Source organism: Aquarana catesbeiana, linkage group LG03 (assembly GCF_042186555.1).
Source record: "Aquarana catesbeiana isolate 2022-GZ linkage group LG03, ASM4218655v1, whole genome shotgun sequence".
NCBI lineage: Eukaryota > Metazoa > Chordata > Amphibia > Anura > Ranidae > Aquarana > Aquarana catesbeiana.
This window is the reverse complement of record NC_133326.1, coordinates 22,116,217-22,142,015: the sequence shown is the minus strand read 5'-3', so window position 1 is coordinate 22,142,015 and position 25,799 is coordinate 22,116,217. Positions and strand designations below refer to the sequence as shown.

General features: G+C 44.0%; 1 protein-coding gene across 2 annotated transcripts in view; it reads left to right on the top strand.

Annotated features, from left to right (window-relative positions):
• Nucleotides 1-25,799, top strand: part of LRRC28 (leucine rich repeat containing 28) — an 88,429-nt gene that overhangs the window by 29,665 nt on the left and 32,965 nt on the right. The window contains exons 1-3 of one of the 2 annotated variants that reach the window (XM_073618389.1): nucleotides 5,308-5,499; nucleotides 10,716-10,939; nucleotides 21,965-22,005. In XM_073618389.1, coding sequence (XP_073474490.1) covers nucleotides 10,772-10,939; nucleotides 21,965-22,005 — 209 coding nt within the window. In that variant the 5' untranslated portion in view covers nucleotides 5,308-5,499; nucleotides 10,716-10,771. Of the gene's footprint in view, nucleotides 1-5,307; nucleotides 5,500-10,715; nucleotides 10,940-21,964; nucleotides 22,006-25,799 lie in introns of those variants that run through there. The other variant, XM_073618387.1, reaches the window with a different exon arrangement.

Here is a 25,799-nt window from a genome sequence, read left to right as displayed (position 1 = left end):
CCTCTGTACACTGCCCTACATACTACTGACCTCTGTACACTGCCCTACATACTACTGACCTCTGTACACTGTCCTACATCCTACTGACCTCTGTACACTGCCCTACATACTACTGACCTCTGTACACTGCCCTACATACTACTGACCTCTGTACACTGCCCTACATCCTACTGACCTCTGTACACTGTCCTACATACTACTAACCTCTGTACACTGCCCTACATACTACTGACCTCTGTACACTGCCCTACATACTACTGACCTCTGTACACTGTCCTACATCCTACTGACCTCTGTACACTGCCCTACCTACTACTGACCTCTGTACACTGTCCTACATACTACTGACCTCTGTACACTGCCCTACATACTACTGACCTCTGTACACTGCCCTACATACTACTGACCTCTGTACACTGCCCTACATCCTACTGACCTCTGTACACTGCCCTACATACTACTGACCTCTGTACACTGCCCTACATACCACTGACCTCTGTACACTGCCCTACATACTACTGACCTCTGTACACTGCCCTACATCCTACTGACCTCTGTACACTGCTCTACATCCTACTGACCTCTGTACACTGCCCTATATACTACTGACCTCTGTACACTGCCCTACATCCTACTGACCTCTGTACACTGCCCTACATACTACTGACCTCTGTACACTGCCCTACATCCTACTGACCTCTGTACACTGCCCTACATACTACTGACCTCTGTACACTGCCCTACATCCTACTGACCTCTGTACACTGCTCTACATCCTACTGACCTCTGTACACTGTCCTACATACTACTGACCTCTGTACACTGCCCTACATACTACTGACCTCTGTACACTGCCCTACATCCTACTGACCTCTGTACACTGTCCTACATACTACTGACCTCTGTACACTGCCCTACATCCTACTGACCTCTGTACACTGCCCTACATCCTACTGACCTCTGTACACTGCTCTACATACTACTGACCTCTGTACACTGCTCTACATACTACTGACCTCTGTACACTGTCCTACATACTACTGACCTCTGTACACTGCTCTACATACTACTGACCTCTGTACACTGCTCTACATACTACTGACCTCTGTACACTGTCCTACATACTACTGACCTCTGTACACTGTCCTACATACTACTGACCTCTGTACACTGCTCTACATACTACTGACCTCTGTACACTGCCCTACATCCTACTGACCTCTGTACACTGCCCTACATACTACTGACCTCTGTACACTGCTCTACATACTACTGACCTCTGTACACTGTCCTACATACTACTGACCTCTGTACACTGCTCTACATACTACTGACCTCTGTACACTGTCCTACATACTACTGACCTCTGTACACTGTCCTACATACTACTGACCTCTGTACACTGTCCTACATACTACTGACCTCTGTACACTGCTCTACATACTACTGACCTCTGTACACTGCCCTACATCCTACTGACCTCTGTACACTGCCCTACATACTACTGACCTCTGTACACTGCCCTACATCCTACTGACCTCTGTACACTGCCCTACATACTACTGACCTCTGTACACTGCCCTACATCCTACTGACCTCTGTACACTGCCCTACATACTACTGACCTCTGTACACTGCTCTACATACTACTGACCTCTGTACACTGCCCTACATACTACTGACCTCTGTACACTGTCCTACAATCTACTTTCATGTAATTGGCAGCAAGGTTTGCACACATCTCAGGAGGGATTTTGTCCCACTCCTCTTTGCAGATCCTCTCCAAGTCATTAAGGTTTTGAAGCTGATGGTTGGTAACTCGAACCTTCAGCTCCCTCCACATATTGTCTATGGGATTAAGGTCTGGAGACTGGCTAGGCCACTCCAGGACCCTAATGCGCTTCTTCTTAAACCACTCCTTTGTTGCCTTGGCCGTGTGTTTTGGGTCATTGTCATGCTGGAATACCCATCCACGACCCATTTTCAATGCCCTGGTTGAGGGAAGGAGGTTCTTGTCCAAGACTGGACGGTACATGGCCACGTCCATCGTTCCTTTGATGTGGTGAAGTTGTCCTGTCCCCTTAGCAGAAAAACACCCCCAAAGTATGTTTTCACCTCCATGTTTGACAGTGGGGATGGTGTTCTTGGGGTCATAGGTAGAGGTCGACCGATATGGGTTTTTCTCTGGCCGATGCTGATATTTAGAAATCTCGGTGGCCGATGGCCGATATGTGATGCCGATTTTTTTGGGCCGATATATTAGGCCAATTTTTTTTTTTTTTTTTTTTTTCCTTCATCTCATAAAATTTAACAGTTAGACCCCTTTCACACTGGGGCGTTTTTCAGGTGCTTTTGGGCTAAAAATAGCGCCTGTAAAGTGCCTGTAAAACGTCTTCCCTGCAGTCTCAGTGTGATATCCCGAGTGCTGTCACACTGAGGCGATGCGCTGGCAGGATGTTAAAAAAAAAAAGTCCTGCAAGCAGCATCTTTGGAGCGGTGTATACCACCACTCCTGCCCATTGAAATGAATGCGCACCGCTGCCAAAGCGCCTACAAAGCGTTTCGGCAGCGGCGCTTCAGGGGCGCATTTAACCCCTTCCTCGGCTGCTAGCTGGGTTATAAGCTCCCCGCTAGCAGCCGAATAGCGCTGCTAAAATGACGGTAAAGCGCCGCTAAAACTAGCAGCGTTTTACCGTCAACGCATGCCCGCTGCAGTGTGAAAGCAACCTAAAGTGATACAGAAAATTTTTTACATTTAAACATTTATTAAACAAAACAAACCTCCAATCAGTTCACTTGTATGTAGAATTTAGATTAAAAAAAAAACTATATCTTAAAAATAAATACACAAAAACAGGTAATCAAAACTTTTGGACGAAAAAAAATGGGCTAACTTTACTGCTTAATTTTTTTTGTAAATTCATTAGTGTATTTTTTTTTTTTTTTTAAATTGCGTTTGAAAGACCGCTGCGCAAATACCGTGTGACATAAAATATTGCAACAACCGCTATTTTATTCCCTAGGGTCTCCGCTAAAAAAAAAAAAAAAAAATTATATATATATATATATATATATATATATATATATATATATATATATATATATATATATATATATATATATATATATAATGTTTGGGGGTTCTAAGTGATTTTCTAGCAGAAAATACAGAATTTTTACTTGTAAGCAACAAATGTCAAAAAAGATTTAGTCTTTAAATGGTTAAAGTGAGAGCTTCTACACAAGGAGTTCAGCTCATTCAGTAGTGTAAACATTGTATCACTTCAGGTTCTTTTTATCAGATTTGGCTGCCCAGAGAGGGGAGAAGTCGCTTCAGAGAAGAATACAGGCAACTTGTATTGACTTCAGAAGTCATTTGCAAGTCCGCTGAGTTATATCGGCCTTTTTTATCAGCATAATCGGCCCGATGCCGATTAAGAAAAAAATGTCAAATATCGGCCGATATATCGGTCGACCTCTAGTCATAGGCAGCATTCCTCCTTCACCAAACAGTGAGTTGAGTTGATGCCAAAGATCTTGATTTTGGTCTCATCTGATCACAACACTTTCACCCAGTTCTCCTCTGAATCATTCAGATGTTCATTAGCAAACTTCAGACAGGCCTGTACTAGAGCTGCACAATTAATCGCGGAGAATCGTTATTGCGATTCTCCGCCTGCCACGATTGCAACTCCGGATTTGAACGATTCTGACCATTCAAAGCGCGCCTGTTTCAGGGCGGAGGGGGAAGCCGTTGGAGCCAGCGTAAAACATCTGACGTCACCTGTGCGCGCCTGAGCGTGTGATGTCAGCGGGAAACATGGTGGAGAGCAGGAGCAGGCCATACAGCCCCCCCCCCCCAGACCGGAACCCTGACCGGCACCCCCTTGGAGCCCTGATCTGCACCGCCCGGATGGGGTCTCTCTGCTTGAGGTGCTCTGCCTGCTGTGCCAAGTGTGTCCCTTCGGGGCCACAATGCACTTGGTGGGGACAGAGTACGGCAAAATCCAGCAGCAGGTAAGGTGACACCTGACAGGGGGAGGGGGGACACATGACAGAGGAAGAGAAAGGGAGGGGGGGCTCCTGAGAGATAGAGAGAGAGCAAGGGGGACACTTAACATAGAGGAGGGGAAGGGTCCCTGGGATTGGGGGCACCTGACAGGGTGAGGGAGATCACTAGAGAGAGAGCGGGAAAAGGGGGACACTTGAGATAAGTAGGGGCACCTGCAAGGAGGATAGGGGGATACTTGAGAGGGAAAAAATGACGTCACAAGAATCGTGATCTTTTTATGCTAAGTAAAAAAAAATCGTGATTCTCATTTTGGCCAGAATCGTGCAGCTCTAGCCTGTACATGTACTCTCTCTTGAGCAGGGGGACCTTGCCGGCACTGCAGGATTTCAGTCCTTCACGGCGTAGTGTGTTACCAATTTTTTTCTTGGTGACTATGGTCCCAGCTGCCTTGAGATCATTGACAAGATTCTCCTATGTAGTTCTGGGCTGATTCCTCACCGTTCTCATGATCATTGAAACTCCACGAGGTGAGAACTTGCATGGAGCCCCAGGCTGAGGGAGATAGACAGTTATTTTGTGTTTCTTCCATTTGCAAATAATCGCACCAACTGTTGTCACCCTCTCACCAAGCTGCTTGGCGATGGTCTTGTAGCCCATTCCAACCCTGTGTAGGTCTACAATCTTGTCCCCGACATCCTTGGACAACTCTTTGGTCTCGGCCATGGTGGAGAGATTGGAATCTGGTTGATTGCTTCTGTGGACAGGTGTCTTTTATACAGGTAACAAGCTGAGATTAGGAGCACTCCCTTTTAAGAGAGTGCTCCTAATCTCAGCTCGTTACCTGTATAGAAGGCACCTGGGAGCCAGAAATCTTTCTGATTGATAGGATATCAAATACTTATTTCACTCATTAAAATGAAAATCAATTTATAACTTTTTTGAAATGCATTTTTCTGGATTTTGTTGTTCTGTCTCTCACTTAAAAATCAGCAGGGGATCAAAAACTTTTTCCCTCGCTGTACCTACAAAAAAAAAAATTAAAAATGGCAGTTCTATAGCAGATAGCAATTTTGTGAAATAATCCTCATTTGTAATTGAACTCTATAACATAAAGCAGACAAGACTTGCATAATGCGCATGGCAGTTCCTGTCAGGACACCCCAGAGCCGGTTGGGTTCTGTACATTGATGTAGGCTGACTCACAGTGAAAATATTGTAACCAGCACCTGTCGCCGCAGCTGTGCTCCGATTTCAACATCTGATCCCCGCCTCCTCCTGACTTGTTGGCTGTTACTCTGTGCGCTGCTAAGTGCAAAGCGTCTGGGAGAGGGCAAAAGCCAGAGACTGACTGTTTATTTGCTCTGAAGAGACAAACCATTATCGAAGGAAAAAAAAATAAAATGTTCTAGCACATCAGACATGCACACATTGATCACATTGGCCGTGCGTTTTTACTTGGTTGGTCTTGACAGAAGGTTATGGGGCAGGTAAAGGAATATTCATGTCATCATAAACTGTATTTTATATTAGAAGAACTTTTGTAGATGATATCTGACCAGCCCATTTTGAGGGTTTATTCTTATACGGGGACTTATACATTGCATGTGTGTTTTTTTTTTTTTATTATACATGTGTACCTTCAGATGAACTTTGTACAAGCTGAGTTTTCTATTGGGTGCTGTATTTGTAGTCATTGCATGTGAAATGCAGATTGAAGTTGCTTATGGATGGAATTTATTATAGTTCAGTCATCTATCAGACTTTGAGGTTGATTTACTAAAACTAGAGAGTGCAAAATCTGGTGCAGCTGTGTGCATGGTGGTCAATCGGCTTCTAATGTCAGCTTGTTCAATTAGGCCTGGTTCACACTGGTGCGACTTTAGGAGCACATGTGGCATGACGTGTACAAATCAATGGTTCCCTATAGGGATGCTCCGAAATTTCGGCGGCCGAAAATAAACTGCCGAAAATTGTGTTTTCTGCACATTGCTGATAGGAAAATATTGCCGTTAATGGAGCTGAAAATGGGGCGGGGCCTGGGCCTGGTGCCACCCATTGCGGGGCGTCTTCCTGGCTCGCCCCAGTCCTCCCTCTTCCCTCCCACAGAGCGGCGATCTCCGTGTGTCACGGAGCTGAATTGCATGGGCCGCAGTAACAATGTCCTGCCTCCTGTTACAGATGACACGCTGATCCAATGGCGGGACATTGAATCTGCGTAACGTGATCACAGGAGGCGGGACATTGTTACTGCGGCCTGGGCAATTCAATTCACAGCTCCAGGACACACGGAGATCGACGCTCTGATCCGGGCACAGGCAGGCTGCATCCAGACACTGGCAAGCTGTATATGACGGGCACTGGCAAGCTGCATGAGGGGCACAGGCAGGCTGCATCTGATAGTTACTGGCAGGCTGCATCTGATGGGCACAGGCAGGCTGCATCTAATGGGCACTGGCAGGCTGCATCTAATGGGCACTGGCAGGCTGCATCTAATGGGCACTGGCAGGCTGCATCTGTTGGGCACTGGTGAGGCTGCATCTGTCGGGCACTGGTGAGGCTGCATTGATCTCCTGTATCATGTCTGCAGTCTCTGACCATCTCCTGTAGTATATCTGCAATCTGACCATCTCCTGTATCAGATGGTTAGAGACTGAGGACATGATACAAGAGATGGAGACTGCGGACTGAATTTTCTTGAGCTTTTCTTGCACCAAAGGTGCCAATAATGGCCAACAATAAATTCCTATTAATTTAAATTGATGATATTAAGTCGAATATAATACAATTGTATATAAAAATATAAATATTTTTTAAAAACTGTTTATTTTCGGTATTGGTTTCGGTTTTCGGCCTAGTGCATCCTTCATTTTCGGTTTCGGCACCAAAATTTTCCATTCGGTGCTCCCCTAGTTCCCTTAACTGACACAATTCGTTCCGACTTTGAAAAACGTTCCTGCGCGACTTTGGTCTGTTTTTAGCCCATTCAATATCATTGGAGTCGGATCAAAGTCATATCCTAGTCCTAAGCATCCGACATGGTGGTTACAGCAACAGGAAAAAGCATTTTATGTCACACTGGGATTGTTTTGATTGGTCAAAGGACAAGTCGGAGCAAAATCTTATCCTGTTCATTCAAGTCGGATCGACAGTCTTACAACAGTCGTGTCATACCAGTGTGACCCTGGCCTCAAAGTGGTTGTAAGGCCTTAGGCGCTAGGCGTTGCTATTTTACATGCATTTTTGCAGCGTTTTTGTACAGGCGTTTGGAAGTTCAAAAGTTCACCAATGTAACCGAATTAAGCCTGTAATCTGTCAAAAAAAAAGAAGCTTCTGTTCTTATTTGAGCGACAGGTGTTTTGCTTTAGGTGACAGAACGCTCAGGGGCCATTGAAATGAATGGGATTTGTCGGGTTGGGTGTTTTTAGAGCTGAGGCTTAGAGCAGAAAAATGCCTAGGTGTGAATGGAGCCCTAAGGATTTTTGGGGGCTGCTCTGTGGAAACTCAGTGCACAGAGTAGGTAAGTATAGGCATGTTTGTTATTTTAATACCAAAAAAAACAACCTTTGCAACCACTTCAGCCCCTGAAGGATTTACCCACTTCCTGACCAGGCCATTTTTTTGCGATACAGCACTGCGTCGCTTTAACTGACAATTGCGCAGTCGTGCGACGTTGTACCCAGAGAAAATTTGTGCTTTTTTTCCCCACAAATAGAGATTTCTTTTGGTGGTATTTGATCACCTCTGCGGTATTTATTTTTTGCGCTGTAAACAAAAAAAAAAGAGTGACAATTTTGAAAAAAAAATGTTTTACTTACTGATATAAACGTTTCCAAAAAAAAACAAATTTATTCATCAGTTTTTAGGCCAATATGTATTCTGCTATATATTTTTGGTAAAACATTGCAATAATTGTATATTGATTGGTATGCGCAAAATATATCGTGTCTACAAAATCGGGGGAAAGATTTATGGCATTTTTATTATTATTTTTTTTTTTTTTACACTAGTAATTAGTAATTTTTAGCGGGACAGCGACATTGCGGCAGACAGATCGGACACCTGACATTTTTTACACTTTTTTTTTTTGTGAACCAGTGACATTATTACAGTAATCAGTGCTAAAAAAATATGCACTGTTATTGTATTAATGACACTGGCATAGAAGGGGTTAACATCATGGGTGATCAAGGGGTTAAATATGTTCCCTCACTGTGTGTTCTAACTGTATGGAGGGACTGTGTGATCTTCTGCTTAGCAGAAAGACAGGATCTGTGTGATCTCCCCTGTCAGAAAAGAGATCTGCCTTGTTTACACAGACCGAGATCCCCGTTCTGTCACTGCGAGGAACGATCATGGGTGGCTGGCGGACATCGAGTCCGCCGGACCCGCTGATTGGCTCCCCGGCTGGCCAAGCTACGGAGATTTCTGGGAACGTGCCACCCTGCCGCTGTATAATGACAGCGGCAAGTGGTTAAGCTTTGACAAAAAAAAAAAAACTGGAAGCTGATTGGTTTCTATGCAGAGCTGCACCAGATTTTACACTCTCCAGTAGGGTTGTCCCGATACCGAGCATTTGCTCAAGTACTTATACTCGGGCAAATGCTCCCGATGCTTCCGCCGATACCTAAAAGTCAGCTGTGATCGGCGCGTGGGGGAGTTACAAGATTCTCCCCCAGCGGCTTTCAGCGGCTTTAGTGACATACAGCGGTGATCGCTCACCGCTGACTGTCACTGCATCCTCCTCCATGCCCCCTCCGTTCCTCTGTCCCCCTCCGTTCCGCCGTTACCCTCTCCTTCTCTGTCCCCCTCCACTGTCCCCTCCGTTCTGCTATCCCCCTCTCCTTCTCTGTCCCTCTCCACTGTCCTCTCCGTTCTGCTATCCCCCTCTCCTTCTCTGTCCCTCTCCACTGTCCCCTCCGTTCTGCTATCCCCCTCTCCTTCTCTGTCCCCCTCCACTGTCCTCTCCGTTTTGCTATACCCCTCTCCTTCTCTGTCCCCCTCCACTGTCCCCTCCGTTCTGCTATCCCCCTCTCCTTCTCTGTCCCCCTCCGCTGTCCCCTCCGTTCTGCTATCCCCCTCTCCTTCTCTGTCCCCCTCCGCTGTCCCCTCCGTTCTGCTATCCCCCTCTCCTTCTCTGTCCCCCTCCACTGTCCCCTCCGTTCTGCTATTCCCCTCTCCTTCTCTGTCCCCCTCCACTGTCCCCTCCGTTCTGCTATCCCCCTCTCCTTCTCTGTCCCCCTCCGCTGTCCCCTCCATTCTGCTATCCCCCTCTCCTTCTCTGTCCCCACCGTTCTGCTGTGCCTCTCCGCTGTCCCCCTCCGTTCCGCCATTCCCCTCTCCTTCTCTGTCCCCCTCCGCTGTCCCCCTCCGTTCCGCCGTCCCCCTCCTCCTTCCTTTGTGAATGGACAGAGTCAGCTGACTGTCTATTCACATAACTGAAACATTGTAATCTCCTGTGATTACGATGTGGTCAGTTTATGAATGGAGAGGAGCCGCTGTCTTCTCTCCATTCATTTTCAGTGCAGCTGAGGCTGCAGAGAAAGGGACTGGGGAATCTCTATCCTCCGGTCCCTTTCTCTGTCTCAAGGTGGAGATATCAGAGGTCTGTTAAGACCCCGGATATCTCACCAAAGCCCCCCAACAGGGCTGATTAAAAAAAAAAACAAAAAAAAAAAAAAACACATATTGCAATAAAGAATAAAAAAAAATATTGTAAAATATAAAAATTGTAAACCATAAAATAAAAAAACACACATACACCATTCACCCCCCCCCCCCCCCCGAAAAAAAAGAAAGCACTGTTAAAAAAAAAAAAATAAAAAAAACACTGTCGCGTGACATTCAAAAAAAAGTATCGGTAATCGGTATCGGCGAGTACTTGAAAAAAAGTATCGGTACTTGTACTCGGTCCTAAAAAAGTGGTATCGGGACAACCCTACTCTCCAGTTTTAGTAAATCGACCTCTTTAAAGCAGAGTTCCAGGCTAAAATGCGTTTTTGGGTATCCTTCTTTTTTTTTTTTTTTTTTTTTTCTAGTCATTTCTGCAATTGTATCAATTTTTTCTATACAGGCTGGAACTCCCCTTTACTTTTACCGTAAGTTATTCTCCATGCTTGTAGCAGCTTCTGAATGCTAGAAATGTTTTGTCTGTGTCAAAAAATGAACCACAGTCGAGCATGTGAGGGCCTGAGGGAGAAATACGTTGGAAGGGTGACTGGTCAGGTTGCTGAGTCAATCCTTCGCTGCAATTGCCGGCAGAGAGATAAGTGCAGATACGTTTCTGGCAATAAAACCACATGGATAAAAACATGAGTTGGCATTAAAGTTGGACTCTAGACTGATATCAAAAGATACATAAAGCAGATTAGTGTCATAGAAATAAAAACTGTTATGTTCAAACTTCAAAAACAACTGCAACATACCATGTGATGTAATAATAGCGCAAAAAATAAGAAAAAAAAAAATGTTGCCATTTATTGATAGGAAAAAAAGAAATGGTGAGAAATGAAAAATGATAGTCCACAACAGTTCAAGATGATCCAATCTCACTCCGTAATACAAGATGTGAATCAATAACATGATAGAGATTTAAAATAGAAAGGTGTGCTGTGTCCAGACCCAGTTGCTGTAGTTCAAATATTACCTGAATAGTCGACTTACCATCACACTGTCTTGTTTCTTGTTTTTTGTCTTCTGATTTTAGAGATGACTTGAGATGTTGACAACCTGTGCGTCAAGGTGGATGGGCCCCAGCCAAAGATGGCTTCTGAACTCTGCCAGACCATCATTGTGGCCAAGTTGGAAAGGCACAAAAATCTCTTCTTAAATTATCGAAACCTAAACCATTTTCCTCTGGAGCTGCTGAAGGATGAAGGGCTTCAGTACCTTGAGAGGCTTTACATGAAGAGAAACTCATTAACTACACTGGTAGGTATTACATGGAAAAGGTAGACTTTTTTTTTTTTTTTTTTTTTTTTTTTTTTGCTTCTGTTGTCGTTTTTCGAGTTGTTGAGCTGCACAGTTACATCGTTTTGTGAATCTCCTGTCTTCAGAAAGCCATTTTTGGCTAAATTTGTGAGGAGGTTACCAAAGTGATGGGGGGTTTCACCAGCCAAATACTTATGGAGGAAATTCCAGGAGTGACGAGACTTTTGCATTTATTTAGTTCTTGAGTCCTTGTGTTTGTCGGGTGGTCTACTTGGTCTTTTCATGATGAACACTAATATCTGATCAGATTCAGTATCAAAACTTGGAAAATGTGATTTGGGTAAGACCAGAAAAATGGTTGCTATTCCATTCATTTTATGCCGCACCAAAGTGACTGTGCCCCTGAAGCAAGGAGAACAGCGGAAACTGAGCTAAACCACTTGCCAACCGCGCTATAGCCGAATGATGGCGTCCAGTTCTGGGAGGGTGTCTATAGATGTCCTCTCAGAACCACGCCTCCCCCCCCCCCCCCCGCATACCACCTGCGGCCAAAGCTGATCACCAATTGGGGTAAAGGGCCAATACCACGTGATCAGCTGTGTCCAATCACAGCTGTTTAACCACTTCAGCCCCAGAAGAATTTACCCCCTTCCTGACCAGGCCCTTTTTTTGCGATACGGCACTGCGTCGTTTTAACAATTGTCTCACTTTACGGTCAACACAGAGGACAAGGGGGCACTCTTTACGCCTAGAGGAAAAGAGATTTCATCTCCAAATACGGAAAGGTTTCTTCACAGTAAGAGCTGTGAAAATGTGGCATAGACTCCCTCTAGAGGTGGTTCTGGCCAACTCAGTAAATTGCTTTAAGAAAGACCTGAATTCTTTCCTAATTGTACATAATATAACTGGGTACTGACATCTATAGGTAAAGTTGATCCAGGGAAAATCCGATTGCCTCTCGGGGGGTCAGGAAGGAATTTTTTCCCCTGCTGGAGCAAATTGGATCATGCTTTGCTGTTTTTTTTTTTTCACCTTCCTCTGGATCAACTGTGGGTATAGGATTGGATATATAGGATTGTTTGATATTATCATTTATTTATTTATTTTTATGGTTGAACTAGATTTTCAACCAGACTAACTATGTAACTATGCGACGTTGTACCCAAACAACATTGATGCCCCCTTTTTTTCCACAAATAGAGCTTTCTTTTGAGCTTAGAGCTTTCTTCTTCTGGTATTTGATCACCTCTGCGTTTTTTATTTTTTGCGCTATAAACAGAAAAAGAGCGACAATTTTGGAAAAAAAGTTATATTTTTTACTTTTTGCTATAATAAATATCCCCAAAAAATATATATAAAAAAACAAATTTCTTCATCAGTTTAGGCCCATATGTATTCTTCTACATATTTTTGGTAAAAAAAAAAAAAAAAAAATCGCAATATGCATATATTGATTGGTTTGCGCATAAGTTATCACGTCTACAAAATAGGGGATAGATTTATGGCATTTTTATTATTAATTTTTTTTTAATTAGTTATGGCGGCGATCTGCAATTTTTATCATGACTGCGACATTGCGGCGGACAGATCGGACACTTTTCACACTGTTTTGGAGAAGGGGTTAACACTAGGGGGCGATCAAGCGGTTAACTGTGTTCTCTGTGTGTGTTTCTAACTGTAGGGGGAGGGGACTGACCTAGAGGAAATGACAGATCGTGGTTCCTAGCTATTAGGAACTCATGATCTGTCTCTCCGAACAGAACAGGGATTTGTGTGTTTACACACACACGTCCCTGTACTGTGTACATGTCACTGGCAGGGAAGCGGTTAAACACTAGGGGGGCGATCAAGGGGTCAAATGTGTTCCCTCAGCACGTTCTAACTGTAGGGGGGATAGAACATCTCTGGGAGCAGTAGATCCCTGTCCTGTTGATAGGCGGAACAGGGAAATGCCTCTTTCACATAGGTATCTCCACGTTGTGCCTCTCCGTGCCACGATCGCGGGCCACTGGCGGACATTGAGTCCGCGGGACAGGCAGGCACGCTCCCACTGCGCGCGGCCACTAGCCGCCGATGACGGAGTGACGTATGGGGACGTCGTCTTGCGCACCCATGCCACTTCGCTGACGTATATCGGCGCGAGCTGGTCGGCAAGGGGTTAAAATGTAAACACGCTTGCCCATTATGCTGTCACAGCATGAGGAGAGGAGAGCCGGTAACCGGCAAGTGTGACAGAGGATGTACATCTACACTGATAATCAGGGCACTGATCATCCCTGTCCTGATTATCAATGCAGCCCCATCAGTGCTTCCTCATCAGTGCCGCATATCAGTGCTGCCAATCAGTGAAGGAGAAAAATTACTTATTTGCAAAAATGTTTAACAAACTAAGAAAAACTTCTTCTTTTTTTCCCTTTTTGGGTTTTTTTTTTTTTTTTTGCTAAAAAAAAACAGTGGTGATTAAATCCCACCAAAAGAAAGCTCTTTTTGTGTGAAAAAAAATTACAAAAATTTGATGAGAACAGTTCTGCATGACCGTGCAATTGTCATTCAAAGTGTGGCAGCGCTGCCAGTAGAAAAGTGGTTAAGCAAGAGCTTAGTGAATGGTTAAAAAAGCTTTTCCTGTGGGGATGACATTCCTATGTTCAAATAAAGGCCATGTTGTATTGCTTTGAAAATGTGTGCATATTTAACCATTTACTTACTGGGCACTTTAACCCTCTCCCTGCACAGATCAATTTTCAGCTTTCAGTGCTGTCACACTTTGAATGACGATTGTGCGGTCATGCTACCCTGTACCCATATGACATTTTTATAATTTTTTTCACACAAATAGAGCTTTCTTTTGGTGGTATTTAATCATTACTGGGGTATTTATTTTTTGCTAAACAAATAAATAAAAAAAGACCAAAAATTAAAAAAAGTAGTTTGTTATAAAATTTTGCAAACAGGTAATTTTTCTCCTTCATTGATGTGCGCTGATGAGGCTGCACTGATGGGCACTGGTAAGGTGGCATTGGTGGGCACTGATGAGACGCCACTGGTGGGCACTGATGAGGCTGCACTGATAGGTGACACCGAAGAGCACTGATAGGCGGCACTGGTAGGTTGCACTGATATGCCCTGTACACGCGATCGGACTTTCCGACGGAAAATGTGCGATCGGAGCTTGTTGTCGGAAATTCCGACCATGTGTGGACTCCATCGGACTTTTTCCATCTGAATTTCCGACACACAAAGTTTGAGAGCTGAATCTAAAATTTTTCCGACAACAAAATCCGTTCGCGTAAATTCCGATCGTGTGTAAACAATTCCGACGCACAAAGTTCCACACATGCTCGGAATCAAGCAGAAGAGCCGCACTTGCTATTGAACTTCATTTTTCTCGGCTCGTCATACATGTAGTACGTCACTGTGTTCTTGACGTTCTGAATTTCTGACCAACTTTGTGTGACCGTGTGTATGCAAGACAAGTTTGAGCCAACATCCGTCAAAAAAAATCCGATGGTTTTTGTTGTCGGATTGTCCGATCATTTGTACAGGGCAATAGGTGGCACTGATTGGCACCACTGGTGGGCACTGATCGGTGGCACTGCTTAGCAGTACTTATGGGCACTGATGAGGCAGCAGTGGCTCTCGGTGTGCGGGACCGATGTCCCTCTTACACAAGCCAGTAATCTGCTTTTTTTTTTTTCTCCTCACGCTATCAGCGCGAGAGAAAAAAAAGCAGATTACCGGCTTCTGTTTACATCACATGATCAGCTGTCATTGGCTGACAGCTGATCACGTGGTAAGGGGCCAGGATCAGCCGAGTATCGTGGACTCGCGATCACAGATCGCGCTGCCTGCTTTTCGCAGGAGGTGCGCAGGCAGCTCATGCACAGGAGGATGTACATGGATGCCCTCCCAGCAATTTATGCCCACGCTGTAGCCGTCTTTTGGCTATAACGCAGGCACGAGGAGATTAAGGTGAACTTCATGCAGACATAAAAGACAAATATTATTAAAAAAATGTTTTTTTGGAGTATACGGCATCAGGGACATAGAATACATTTCATTAAATGGTAGTTATGTCCTGCTGGTTACGGTAAAAATCCTCCCTTTGGTAATGCCAGATCCTCCTCACAGCAGTGAATCTCCAGCACTGCATGGGTTAACGGGCTAAATTCCTTACACTGTAACAGTGAAGGGTCTCACAAAACTCCTATTGTTTTCACAAAATGCAATATTCTGTGAATGGAAAAGGGGCAGATGAATGATGGGATCCCCCTTCTCCAATCACAGAACATATTGCATTCTTAATTATTCGGAAAATTTTACCATGAAGTTTGTGAATAGAGAAGGAGAGTGGCAAGGAAGGGTGAATGGTACAGTCCTTTACAGTTACAGCTGAGGCAAGTCAATCTATGCAGTGCCAGAATTTCATATCACTGAAAAGATGATAGTTACTGTAAGGCCCCATTCACACTTGTATGACTTGCCATGCGACTTTGGACCCCAAAGTCGCATGACAAGTGGCACCCTATGTTTCCCTATGAGTATCGTTCACATGTGTGCGACTTAAAAGTAGTTCCGGCAGTACTTTGGTCTGACTTTCATACGGCTTGAGAGCCATAGACTTCAATATAAACCCTCAAAAGTTGCACGAAAATCACACCTGCATGATATCATGTGACTTGTGTGCAACTTTGTAAAGCTCGATCTCACAGTCTGCTTTTTGACCCCTGTCCCAGCCCGTCCCTTCTGCAAAGAAACCCCTCAAGAGCAAATTGTCCATCCATCGTTCCTAGTGTCCTTTCTGCAAGAGAAATGAGCTCTAACCCTATCTATAATCCCAACCCTATCCATAACCCTAGCTATAATCCCAACCCTATCCATAACCCTAGCTATAATCCCAACCCTATCCATAACCCTAGCTATACCCCCAACCCTATCCATAACCCTAGAAATAATCCCAAACCCTATCCATAACCCTAGATATAATCCCAACCCTATCCATAACCCTAGATATAATCCTAACCCTAGATATAATCCCAACCCTATCCATAACCCTAGCTATAATCCCAACCCTATCCATAACCCTAGCTATACCCCCAACCCTATCCATAACCCTAGAAATAATCCCAAACCCTATCCATAACCCTAGATATAATCCCAACCCTATCCATAACACTAGATATAATCCCAAACCCTATCCATAACCCTAGATATAATCCCAACCCTATCCATAACCCTAGATATAATCCTAACCCTAGATATAATCCCAACCCTATCCATAACCCTAGATATAATCCCAACCCTATCCATAACCCTAGATATAATCCTAACCCTAGATATAATCCCAACCCTATCCATAACCCTAGATATAATCCCAACCCTATCCATAACCCTAGATATAATCCCAACCCTATCCATAACCCTAGATATAATCCCAACCCTATCCATAACCCTAGATATAATCCCAACCCTATCCATAACCCTAGATATAATCCCAACCCTATCCATAACCCTAGATATAATCCCAAACCCTATCCATAACCCTAGATATAATCCCAAACCCTATCCATAACCCTAGATATAATCCCAACCCTATCCATAACCCTAGATATAATCCCAACCCTATCCATAACCCTAGATATAATCCTAACCCTAGATATAATCCCAACCCTATCCATAACCCTAGATATAATCCCAACCCTATCCATAACCCTAGATATAATCCCAACCCTATCCATAACCCTAGATATAATCCCAACCCTATCCATAACCCTAGCTATAATCCCAACCCTAGCTATAACCCTACCTATAATCCAAACCCTATCCATAACCCTAGATATAATCCCAACCCTATCCATGACCCTAGCTATAATCCTAACCCTAGCTATAATCCCAACCCTATCCATAACCCTAGCTATAATCCCAACCCTAGCTATAATCCCAACCTTATCCATAACCCTAGCTATAATCCCAAACCTTAGCTATTATCCATAACCCTAGCTATAATCCTACAGTGCTTTGGGGTATTCATACCCCTTGAAATTTTTCACATTTTGTCATGTTACAACCAAAAACGTAAATGTATTTTATTGGGATTTTATGTGATAGACCAACACAAAGTAGCACATAATTGTGAAGTGGAAGGAAAACGATAAATGGTTTTAAATTTTTTTTTTTTTACAAATAAATATGTGAAATGTGTAAAACTCTGGTCAGGCCACATCTGGAGTACTCTGTCCAGTTCTGGTCACCAGTTCTCAGAAGGGATGTGCTGGAGAGAGCCCAAAGAAGGGCAATGAAACTAATAAGGGGACTGGAGGACCTCAAATGGGAGAAACGACTGCAAACACTAAATTTTATTCTCGCTGGAGAAGCGACGCTTGGGAGGGGACGTGTTATCGATCTACAAATACCTCAATGGGAATCCCAACATAGGAGAGAAACTATTCAGTCTCGGAGTGTAAGAGGACACGGGGCCACACAATGAGACTGGAGGAGAAGCAGTTTGAACTTAAACTGCGCAGGGGTTTTTTCTTCAAATCTTTTATTTATTCAAAAGACAGGTTCCAAGGCGTCAGAAAAAGACAATGGTACAAAAAAAAGAACAGCATTACAATGCATAAACAATCATGTGCCGGATGTGTAGGTAAACCACTAAGACTATGGGTGTAGCCCAAATCCTAAATACTTGGATTGAGTTATTGTAAAATTAGACAATAACCCCTTCGCGCCAAGCGTACGCAGATGTGCGGCCTCGGCTTTCGGGGGTTATACCGGGATGATGCCCACAGCTGCAGGCAGCGATCCTGAATACTGTATATTTTTTTTTAAATCCGGCGCCGTTGGCAGCCGAGTAAACCGGAAGGGACGTCGTTTCAGTGCTTACATTCAGGAGACTGGAACGAAGCTGTTTATGGCTTCGTTCCAGTCTGTGACTAGACGCCGGAAGTGCCGGATCGCGGATTGGGTCTCCCAGTGGGACGTGAGGCCCGGTCAGAGAGGCGGGAGGGGCAGATGCCCCCTACCGCTCCTCCGGGATAACAATCGAGCGGCTTTTAGCCACCGGTTGTTATCCCTGGAAAGCCGATCGCTCTAAAAAACGGTACCGGGATTTTAGCCTTGGATATCTAACAAGACAGACAGCAGCAAAACGTCAGATAATGACTATAGTTTGGCTTGGATATGCCCCCTACCCCCACACCCCCCCCCCCACACCCCCCACCCCCACCACACCTCTATTCAGTAGAGCATCTCCCCATGATCTGCTCCAGTGGAGAAGAGAGTAATGAAGGGGTAACCAAAAATGTAAAGTACAAGTACAGACTAATGAGCTCTATTGCAGGTAGCACCCCGTACCCTTCTTTACCCTCGGCTTTGCCACTGGATTTTGGCAGAGAACTAGTGCTGAGCTAAGGTTCATGGTAAGCTGTTACATGATAGCAGGCTGCTGGCCCAATCAGCTGCAGTCTGGAAATTGCCTGCCCTGCGGCCGCACGTAGCAGGGGCGTTCTCCAAATATGGCCTTTGTTACGTGGACAGGAAATTCCCTGGGTTCGGCTGATTGGGTCGAAGGCCTATCATGTGACAGCTTCCTGCGAACCTTAGCTCATCAATACTGCTGAGCACTTGTGCCAAAATCCATTCAAATGCCAAGAGGGGTAGAAGAGTACAGAGTGTTACCTGCAATAGAGCTTTATAGGCTGTAATTGGCTCTAACTTTACATTTTTGATAGCTCCTTCATTACCCCACTCTCTATTGGGGTAGACCAGTGGTCTCCAAACTGTGGCCCGGGGGCCAGATGCAGTCCTTCGGTTACTTTTATCCAGCCCTTGGGGCACTATTTCATCCACTGATCCCAACAATGGGGCATAACCCCCCCCCCCCCCCCCCCCCTCACTGGCACCAATGATGGGGTACAATTCCTCCCAATGACACCAACGATGGGGAACAGTTCTTTCCAATGCTGAGGTACAATTCCTCCCAGTGACATCAATGATGGGGCATAGTTCCTCCCAATGACACTAACAATTGGGCCCAATGACACCAATGCTGGGACACAATTCCTCCCAATGACCCCAATGATGGGGCACAATTCTTCCCATTTACACCAACAGTTGGACCCAATGATGGGGCATAATACTTCCCAAGGACACTAATGATAGGGCACAATTCCAGTGACACCAATGATGAGGCACAATTCTTTCCAATGATGGGGCACAATTCCTTCCAATTACATCAACAACAGAACCCAATGACACTAACGATGAGGCACAATTTCAGTGACACCAATGCTGGGGCACAATCCCTCTCAGTGACGCCAATGCTGGGGTACAATTTTTTCCAATGACACCAATGATGGGTCACAATTCCTCCCAATGATACTAATGATGGGGCACAATTCCAGCTAAACCAATAATGGGCCACAGTTCTTCCCAATGATACTAGCAATTGGGCCCAATGACACCAATGAGGGGGGCAAAATTCCTCCCCATGAAGCCAATGAGTGGGCGCAATTCCTTCCAAGTACATCAATAACAGGGCCCAATGACACCAACGATGAGGCACAGTTCCTAGTAATGACACCAACCATTGGTCTCAATTCCTCCCACTAACACCCAAGATGGGGCATTGTTTGTTTTTTTCCACTGACGTCAGGCTTTTCTACTCCCACTGGCCACAGTCCAGCCCCCCTAAAGTCTGAAGAACAGTAAACTGGCCCTTTGTTTAGAAGGTTTGGGGACCCCTGGGGGTAGATCATGGAAAAGATGTACTCAGCAGCTGCAGGAGGAGAGAGATGCTAGAGAAAAATGGGTAAAAAAATAAGTTCTCAATGCGGCTCCACCTCGGGTACTGAGCCTGAAGAGCTGATATACTAAGGATAACAACGCACTTTCATGCTATAAAGTTTAGGCTACATGCAACCGGCCGCAAGAATTTTACTGTTTACACAGGCAAGGTTTTTCTGGAACAAAAGTTCCTGCCTAAATGTTCAGTGAAATGCTTGCCTGTGTACAGCACAGTAATGATGATGTTGCTGCTACTTTCACAAGGTAATATCCGGGTTTGCAAATTTAATTTGGGGCATACAAAAGTGGATTTCTATCCTTTGTGGCTATTGAGGAAAAGATTGAAATGAAATATTTTGTGCCCGGAGTTCAGCTTTAAAGCCCATTAGAGGAAGATTCACCTACAGTACATCTGCTTTATAAATGTACCCCTTTGAGTTCATAGGGCTGTCACATCATGTAACCCAGGCCTTGAAGAGCCCAGGAATAAGAATATATGATGACAATATAAATGACAAATTACAAGTTTTCTGTGAAGTTTTTTTTTTTTTTATTTCATTGTAGAGGTATACAGTGGGGAAATGATTTGATCCCATGCAGGTTTTGTAAGTTTGCCCACTTACAAAGAAATGAAGGGTCTATAATTGTTATCATAAATGTATTTTACCACTTCAAGACCAGGCTGATTTCTGTTTTTTTTTTTTCCAAGATAAAATCAGTATTTTTTGCTAACAAGTTACCTAAAACCCCCAAACATCACACACACGCGCACACACACATATATACAGCAGGGACGGAAAGTATTCAGACCCCCTTAAATTTTTCACTCTTTGTTATATTGCAGCAATTTGCTAAAATCATTTAAGTTCATTTTTTTTCCTCATTAATGTACACACAGCACCCCATATTGACAGAAAAACACAGAATTGTTGACATTTTTGCAGATTTATTAAAAAAGAAAAAATGAAATATCACATGGTCCTAAGTATTCAGACCCTTTCCTGTGACACTCATATATTTAACTCAGGTGCTGTCCATTTATTCTGATCATCCTTGAGATGGTTCTACACCTTCATTTGAGTCCAGCTGTGTTTTGATTATACTGATTGGACTTGATTAGGAAAGCCACACACCTGTCTATATAAGACCTTACAGCTCACAGTGCATGTCAGAGCAAATGAGAATCATGAGGTCAAAGGAACTCCCTGAAGAGCTCAGAGACAGAATTGTGGCAAGGCACAGATCTGGCCAAGGTTACAAAAAAAAATTCTACTGCACTTAAGGTTCCTAAGAGCACAGTGGCCTCCATAATCCTTAAATGTAGGATGTTTGGGATGGCCAGTCTGAAGTTTTCCAATGAACCTCTAAATGATTCAGAGAACGATTGGGAGAAAGTGATGTGGTCAGATGAGACCAAAATTTAGCTTTTTGGCAATAACTCGACTCGCCGTGTTTGGAGGAAGAAAAATGCTAACTATGACCCTGAGAACACCATCCCTACAGTCAAGCATGGAGGTGAAAACATTATGTTTTGGGGCTGTTTCTCTGCTAAAGGTACAGGCCGACTTTGCCACATTGAGGGACCATGTATTGTAAAATCTTGGCTAAGAACCTTCTTCCCTCAGCCAGAACACTGAAGATGGGTCATGGATGGGTCTTCCAGCATGACAATGACCCAAAACATACCTTCAAGGCAACAAAGAAGTGGCTCAAGAAGAAGCACATTAAGGTCATGGAGTCTCCAGACCTTAATCCTATAGAAAATCTATGGAGGGAGCTGAAACTTCAAGTTGCCTAGTGACATCCAAGAAACCTTAAGGATTTAGAGAAGATCTGTAAAGAGTGGACCAAAATCCCTCCTGAGATGTGTGAAAACCTGGTCACCAACTACAAGAAACATCTGACCTCTGTGCTTCCCAACAAGGGTTTCTCCACCAAGTACTAAGTCATGTTTTGCTTGGGGATCAAATAGTTATTTTACTCACTGAACTGCAACTTAATTTATAACATTTGTATCGTGATTTTTTTTTCTGGATTTTTGGTTGATATTCTGTCTCAATCATTAAAAATACACCTATGATAAATTTTATAAACCCTTCAATTCTTTGTTAGTGGGCAAAATCTGCAAGGGATCAAATAATTATTTTACCCACGGTATAATCATACCTTCCATGATGTCAATTCATCCATATAAACACATGCAGAAATGTGCAAATAAACTATTGTCTTTGTATTTTGCAGCCAGAAAATCTTGCCCAGAAGCTTCCAAACCTCGTTGAATTGTAAGTTGCTTGCTTCTATGCTGTACTCACATATTTTCACTAGAGGGCAGCAGAGCACTACCTGTGTACTCACCTTTTTGTTTGTTCCAGCATTTTTTTTTTGTCCTCTATCCTGGGCCTTGCATGTTTTCTTTCACCGTCCAACTGTACTTTCAGAAAACAAATGAGGTGCTACAAAGTAGGTGACATGCTTTAAAGTAAACCTATGATCTCTATAAACCTATCGGACTAAAAGGGGTTAATTTACTAAAGGTAAATAGACTGTGCACTCTGCAAGTAGGGTTGCCACCTCCATCCCTTTAAACCCAAACACATATGAATTACACAGGTTCTGAGGCTAATTTCATACAGCGTGAGCTTAATTACCACCTTAATCAGCCCCTATCTACAAGTGCAGTTGCTCCAGATGCATGGTTGCTCAACCTGTGGCCCTCCAGCTGTTGCGGAACTACAAGTCCCATCATGCCTCTGCCTTGGGGAGTCAAGCTTGTAATTGTCAGCGGCTTGCAATGCCTCATGGGACTTGTAATTCTGCAACAGCTGGAGGGCCACAGGTTTAGCACCCATGCTCCAGAGCTTAGTAAATGAGGGGGAGGGCTGCTGACTTCCATCATCCAATCACGTGCAAGCAAAAATGCTGTCTTTTGTTTTCCTTGCATGTGATTGGGCATTTTTTTGTAAAGTGAAGCTTTACCTCATTTACTAAGCTCTGGGGCAGCTGCACTTATAAAGTGTACAGTTTATTTCCTTTTACGGTGTGCACAAGGAGATGGCACCACTATATCGTTTAAAATTAGTTGTCCTTGGTGTAACGAGAGACCCTCAGACCTTATGGTTACACCTCCCGGAAGCCTCATCGGTTTGATAAATTTTTAGACATGACTGCTGTGCATTGGAGTGACAAAAAGAAAGAGAATGCTGGCCCCTTTTGTGTTTTATACTACTTGAGGGGTATCATCCCTAAATAAATACAACACAAAGTGGATATGGTATGGTACTTTGTGTATATACTCCGAAAAGTAATGACAACTTCAATTTAAAAAAAAATAAAAATCAGTTTTTATTTATATCAAAGACATTAAAAATCATCGACGTCACCATGTGTCATAAAATCCATTACACATCTTGTGCATATGGTCGGCCAATAATATCTAGAAAACCTCTCTGAGACATCTAATTGGAAATATCACAGATGTAGAGTAGTAAAGTTGACGCGGTTCGCGGAAATACCGCTTCCTCAGGACCTCTTGGCCTTCCTTGTATTCACATTTAGCACAATGGCAAGGCAAAATATACAAATTAATAAGCAAATCAATAACATAAGCAAGCTATATTTGATACAGTCATGATAAAAAAAAAAAAAAACATGAGCTCAGTGGAATAAAAGAGTGACACCCTAACTATAGAACGAATAAATGTTACCTCAGAGATGTATATCTCTTGTATGACACCCATATAAAAACAAAAGATAGGTGCTGCTCATCTTCTATAGGTGTAGCTTTAACTTTACATTGTGCTAAATGTGAATACAAGGAATGCCAAGAGGTCCTGAGGAAGCGGTATTTTCACAAAACGCCTCGACCTTACTACTCTACATCTGTGACATTTCCAATTAATGTCCCAGAGAGGTTTTCTAGATATTATTGGCTGACCATATGCTCAAGACATGTAATGTATTTTATGACACATGGTGGTGATGATTTTTATGTCTTTGATATAAACAAAAATGTAATTTTTTTTTAAATTTAGGTTGTCATTACTTTTGGGAGTATATACAAAGCCCCATACCATATCCACTTCGTATTGTATACATTGGGGGGAATTTGCTAAAACTGGAGAAGACAGAATCTGCAGCAGCTGTGCATGGCGATTAGTCGGCTTCTACCTTCAGCTTGGTTATTTTGGGCTAATTCACACATTGGGGGAGATTTAGTAAAACTGGAGAGTGTAAAATTTGGTGCAGCTCTGCAAAGAAACCAATCAGCTTTTAGTTTTTTTTTTTTTGTCAAAGCCTAAAGGAGTTGTAATGGGAGAAGGTTTTATATCTTCATGCATTCTATGCATGAAGATAAAAAGCCTTCTGTGTGCAGCAGCCCCCCTAACGTTTATCTGAGGTCCCCCTCTGTCCAGCGATGTCAACAAGTGTCTCAGCCGTCCAAGATTCTCTCCTGATTGGCTGAGACACAGCAGCGGCTCCATTGGCTGCCACTGCTGTCAAAGTCAGCGAGCCAATCAGGGTAGAGAGGGGGCGGGGTTCTGTGTCTGAATGGACACAGGCGGCTGTGACTCGACTCGGGTGCCCCCATGCTTGCTGTGGGGGCACTGAACGGGAGGGAGGAGCCAAGAAAACAGAAGATGGGACCCGAGAAGAGGAGGATCTGGGTTTCTCTGTGCAAATCCACTTCACGGAGAAGGTAAGTATAACATGTTTGTTATTTTTATAGGGAAAAAAAAACTAGACTTTACAATCACTTTAAAGTGATATTGTTTTATTTTTTGTTCATAAAATAACAAACATGTTACCGGCTCTGTGTAATGTTTTTGCACAGAGCAGCCCAGATCCTCCTCATCTCGGGTCCCTCGCCGGCGCTCCTGGCCCCTCCCTTCTGCCGAGTGCCCCCACAGCAAGCTGCTTGCTACGGGGGCATCCAAGCCGATTCTCTGTGTGTCCATTCAAACATGGAGCCGCGGCCCTGCCCCTTTCCTCTTCTCATTGGCTCGCTGACTTTGACAGCAGCGGGAGCCAATGGCCAAATGTCTCAGCCATTCAGAAGGAAGAGTCCCTGACAGCCTCGGGTCTCGTGCAACATCACTGGATAGAGATGGGGCTCAGGTAAATAATAGGGGGGCTGCTGCACACAGAAGGTTTTTTATCTTAATGCATAGAATGCAGTAAGATTTCAAAAAAAAAAACTTCTGCCTTCAAAACCACTTTAATTGAACAACTGATTGGCTACCATGCACGGCTGCACCAGGTTTTGCACTCTCCAGTTTTAGTAAGTCAACCCTATTGCATTGTAAACGCATGTCACCATAAGGACGCAATGTAAACAATCGTTTCCTGTGTGTCCCATTCACACTGCAGTGCAGCCTGGAGGACTCGCCATCAGCTCCTGCTGCTGTCAGTCAAATGCAGTGAGGCAGAAGGGGGCAGGGCGGGGCTGAGCCCCGCTGTGTGTGTCTATGGAGCGTGGCTCCATAGACGCACAGCTTGGGAGCCAGCAGACACCGTGTGCCCCCATGGCAAATGGTTTGCTATGGGGACGCATGAAGAAGAGAAGAAGCCAAGATCGCCAGCGATGGACCTAAAAAAGGAGGATCTGGGCCGCTCTGTGCAATACGATTACACAGAGCAGGTGAGTATAACGTGTTTGTTATTTTAATTGTAATTTATATAAAAAAAAAATTGGCCTTTAGTAACACTTTTAATGTAAGCCGCATATTCAAAAAGATTACAAATACATAACTTTCACATATTAAAGCTCTGTTGAGGTTTTAGTGATTAACCACTTCCATACCGCTGAGCGTCATATGACGTCCTGGGCTTTCAGTGGAGATATCTGGATGATGGGTGCAGCTGCAGGCATCATTTGGATATATTATTTTTTTTACTGCCAGAAATGCCTTGCACCGTAAAAACAATCAAAGCGGCTGGTCAGCCGCTTGATTGTTTTTATAGGAGGAGACATCCCCCCTCCCGCCACCCTCCGGTGCTTCTACCAGCTCGTCTATGTGATCGGCGAGCTGAAGAAGGTATCCGCCGGCAGGGGAAGTTTTTTTTGTTTTGTTTTTTA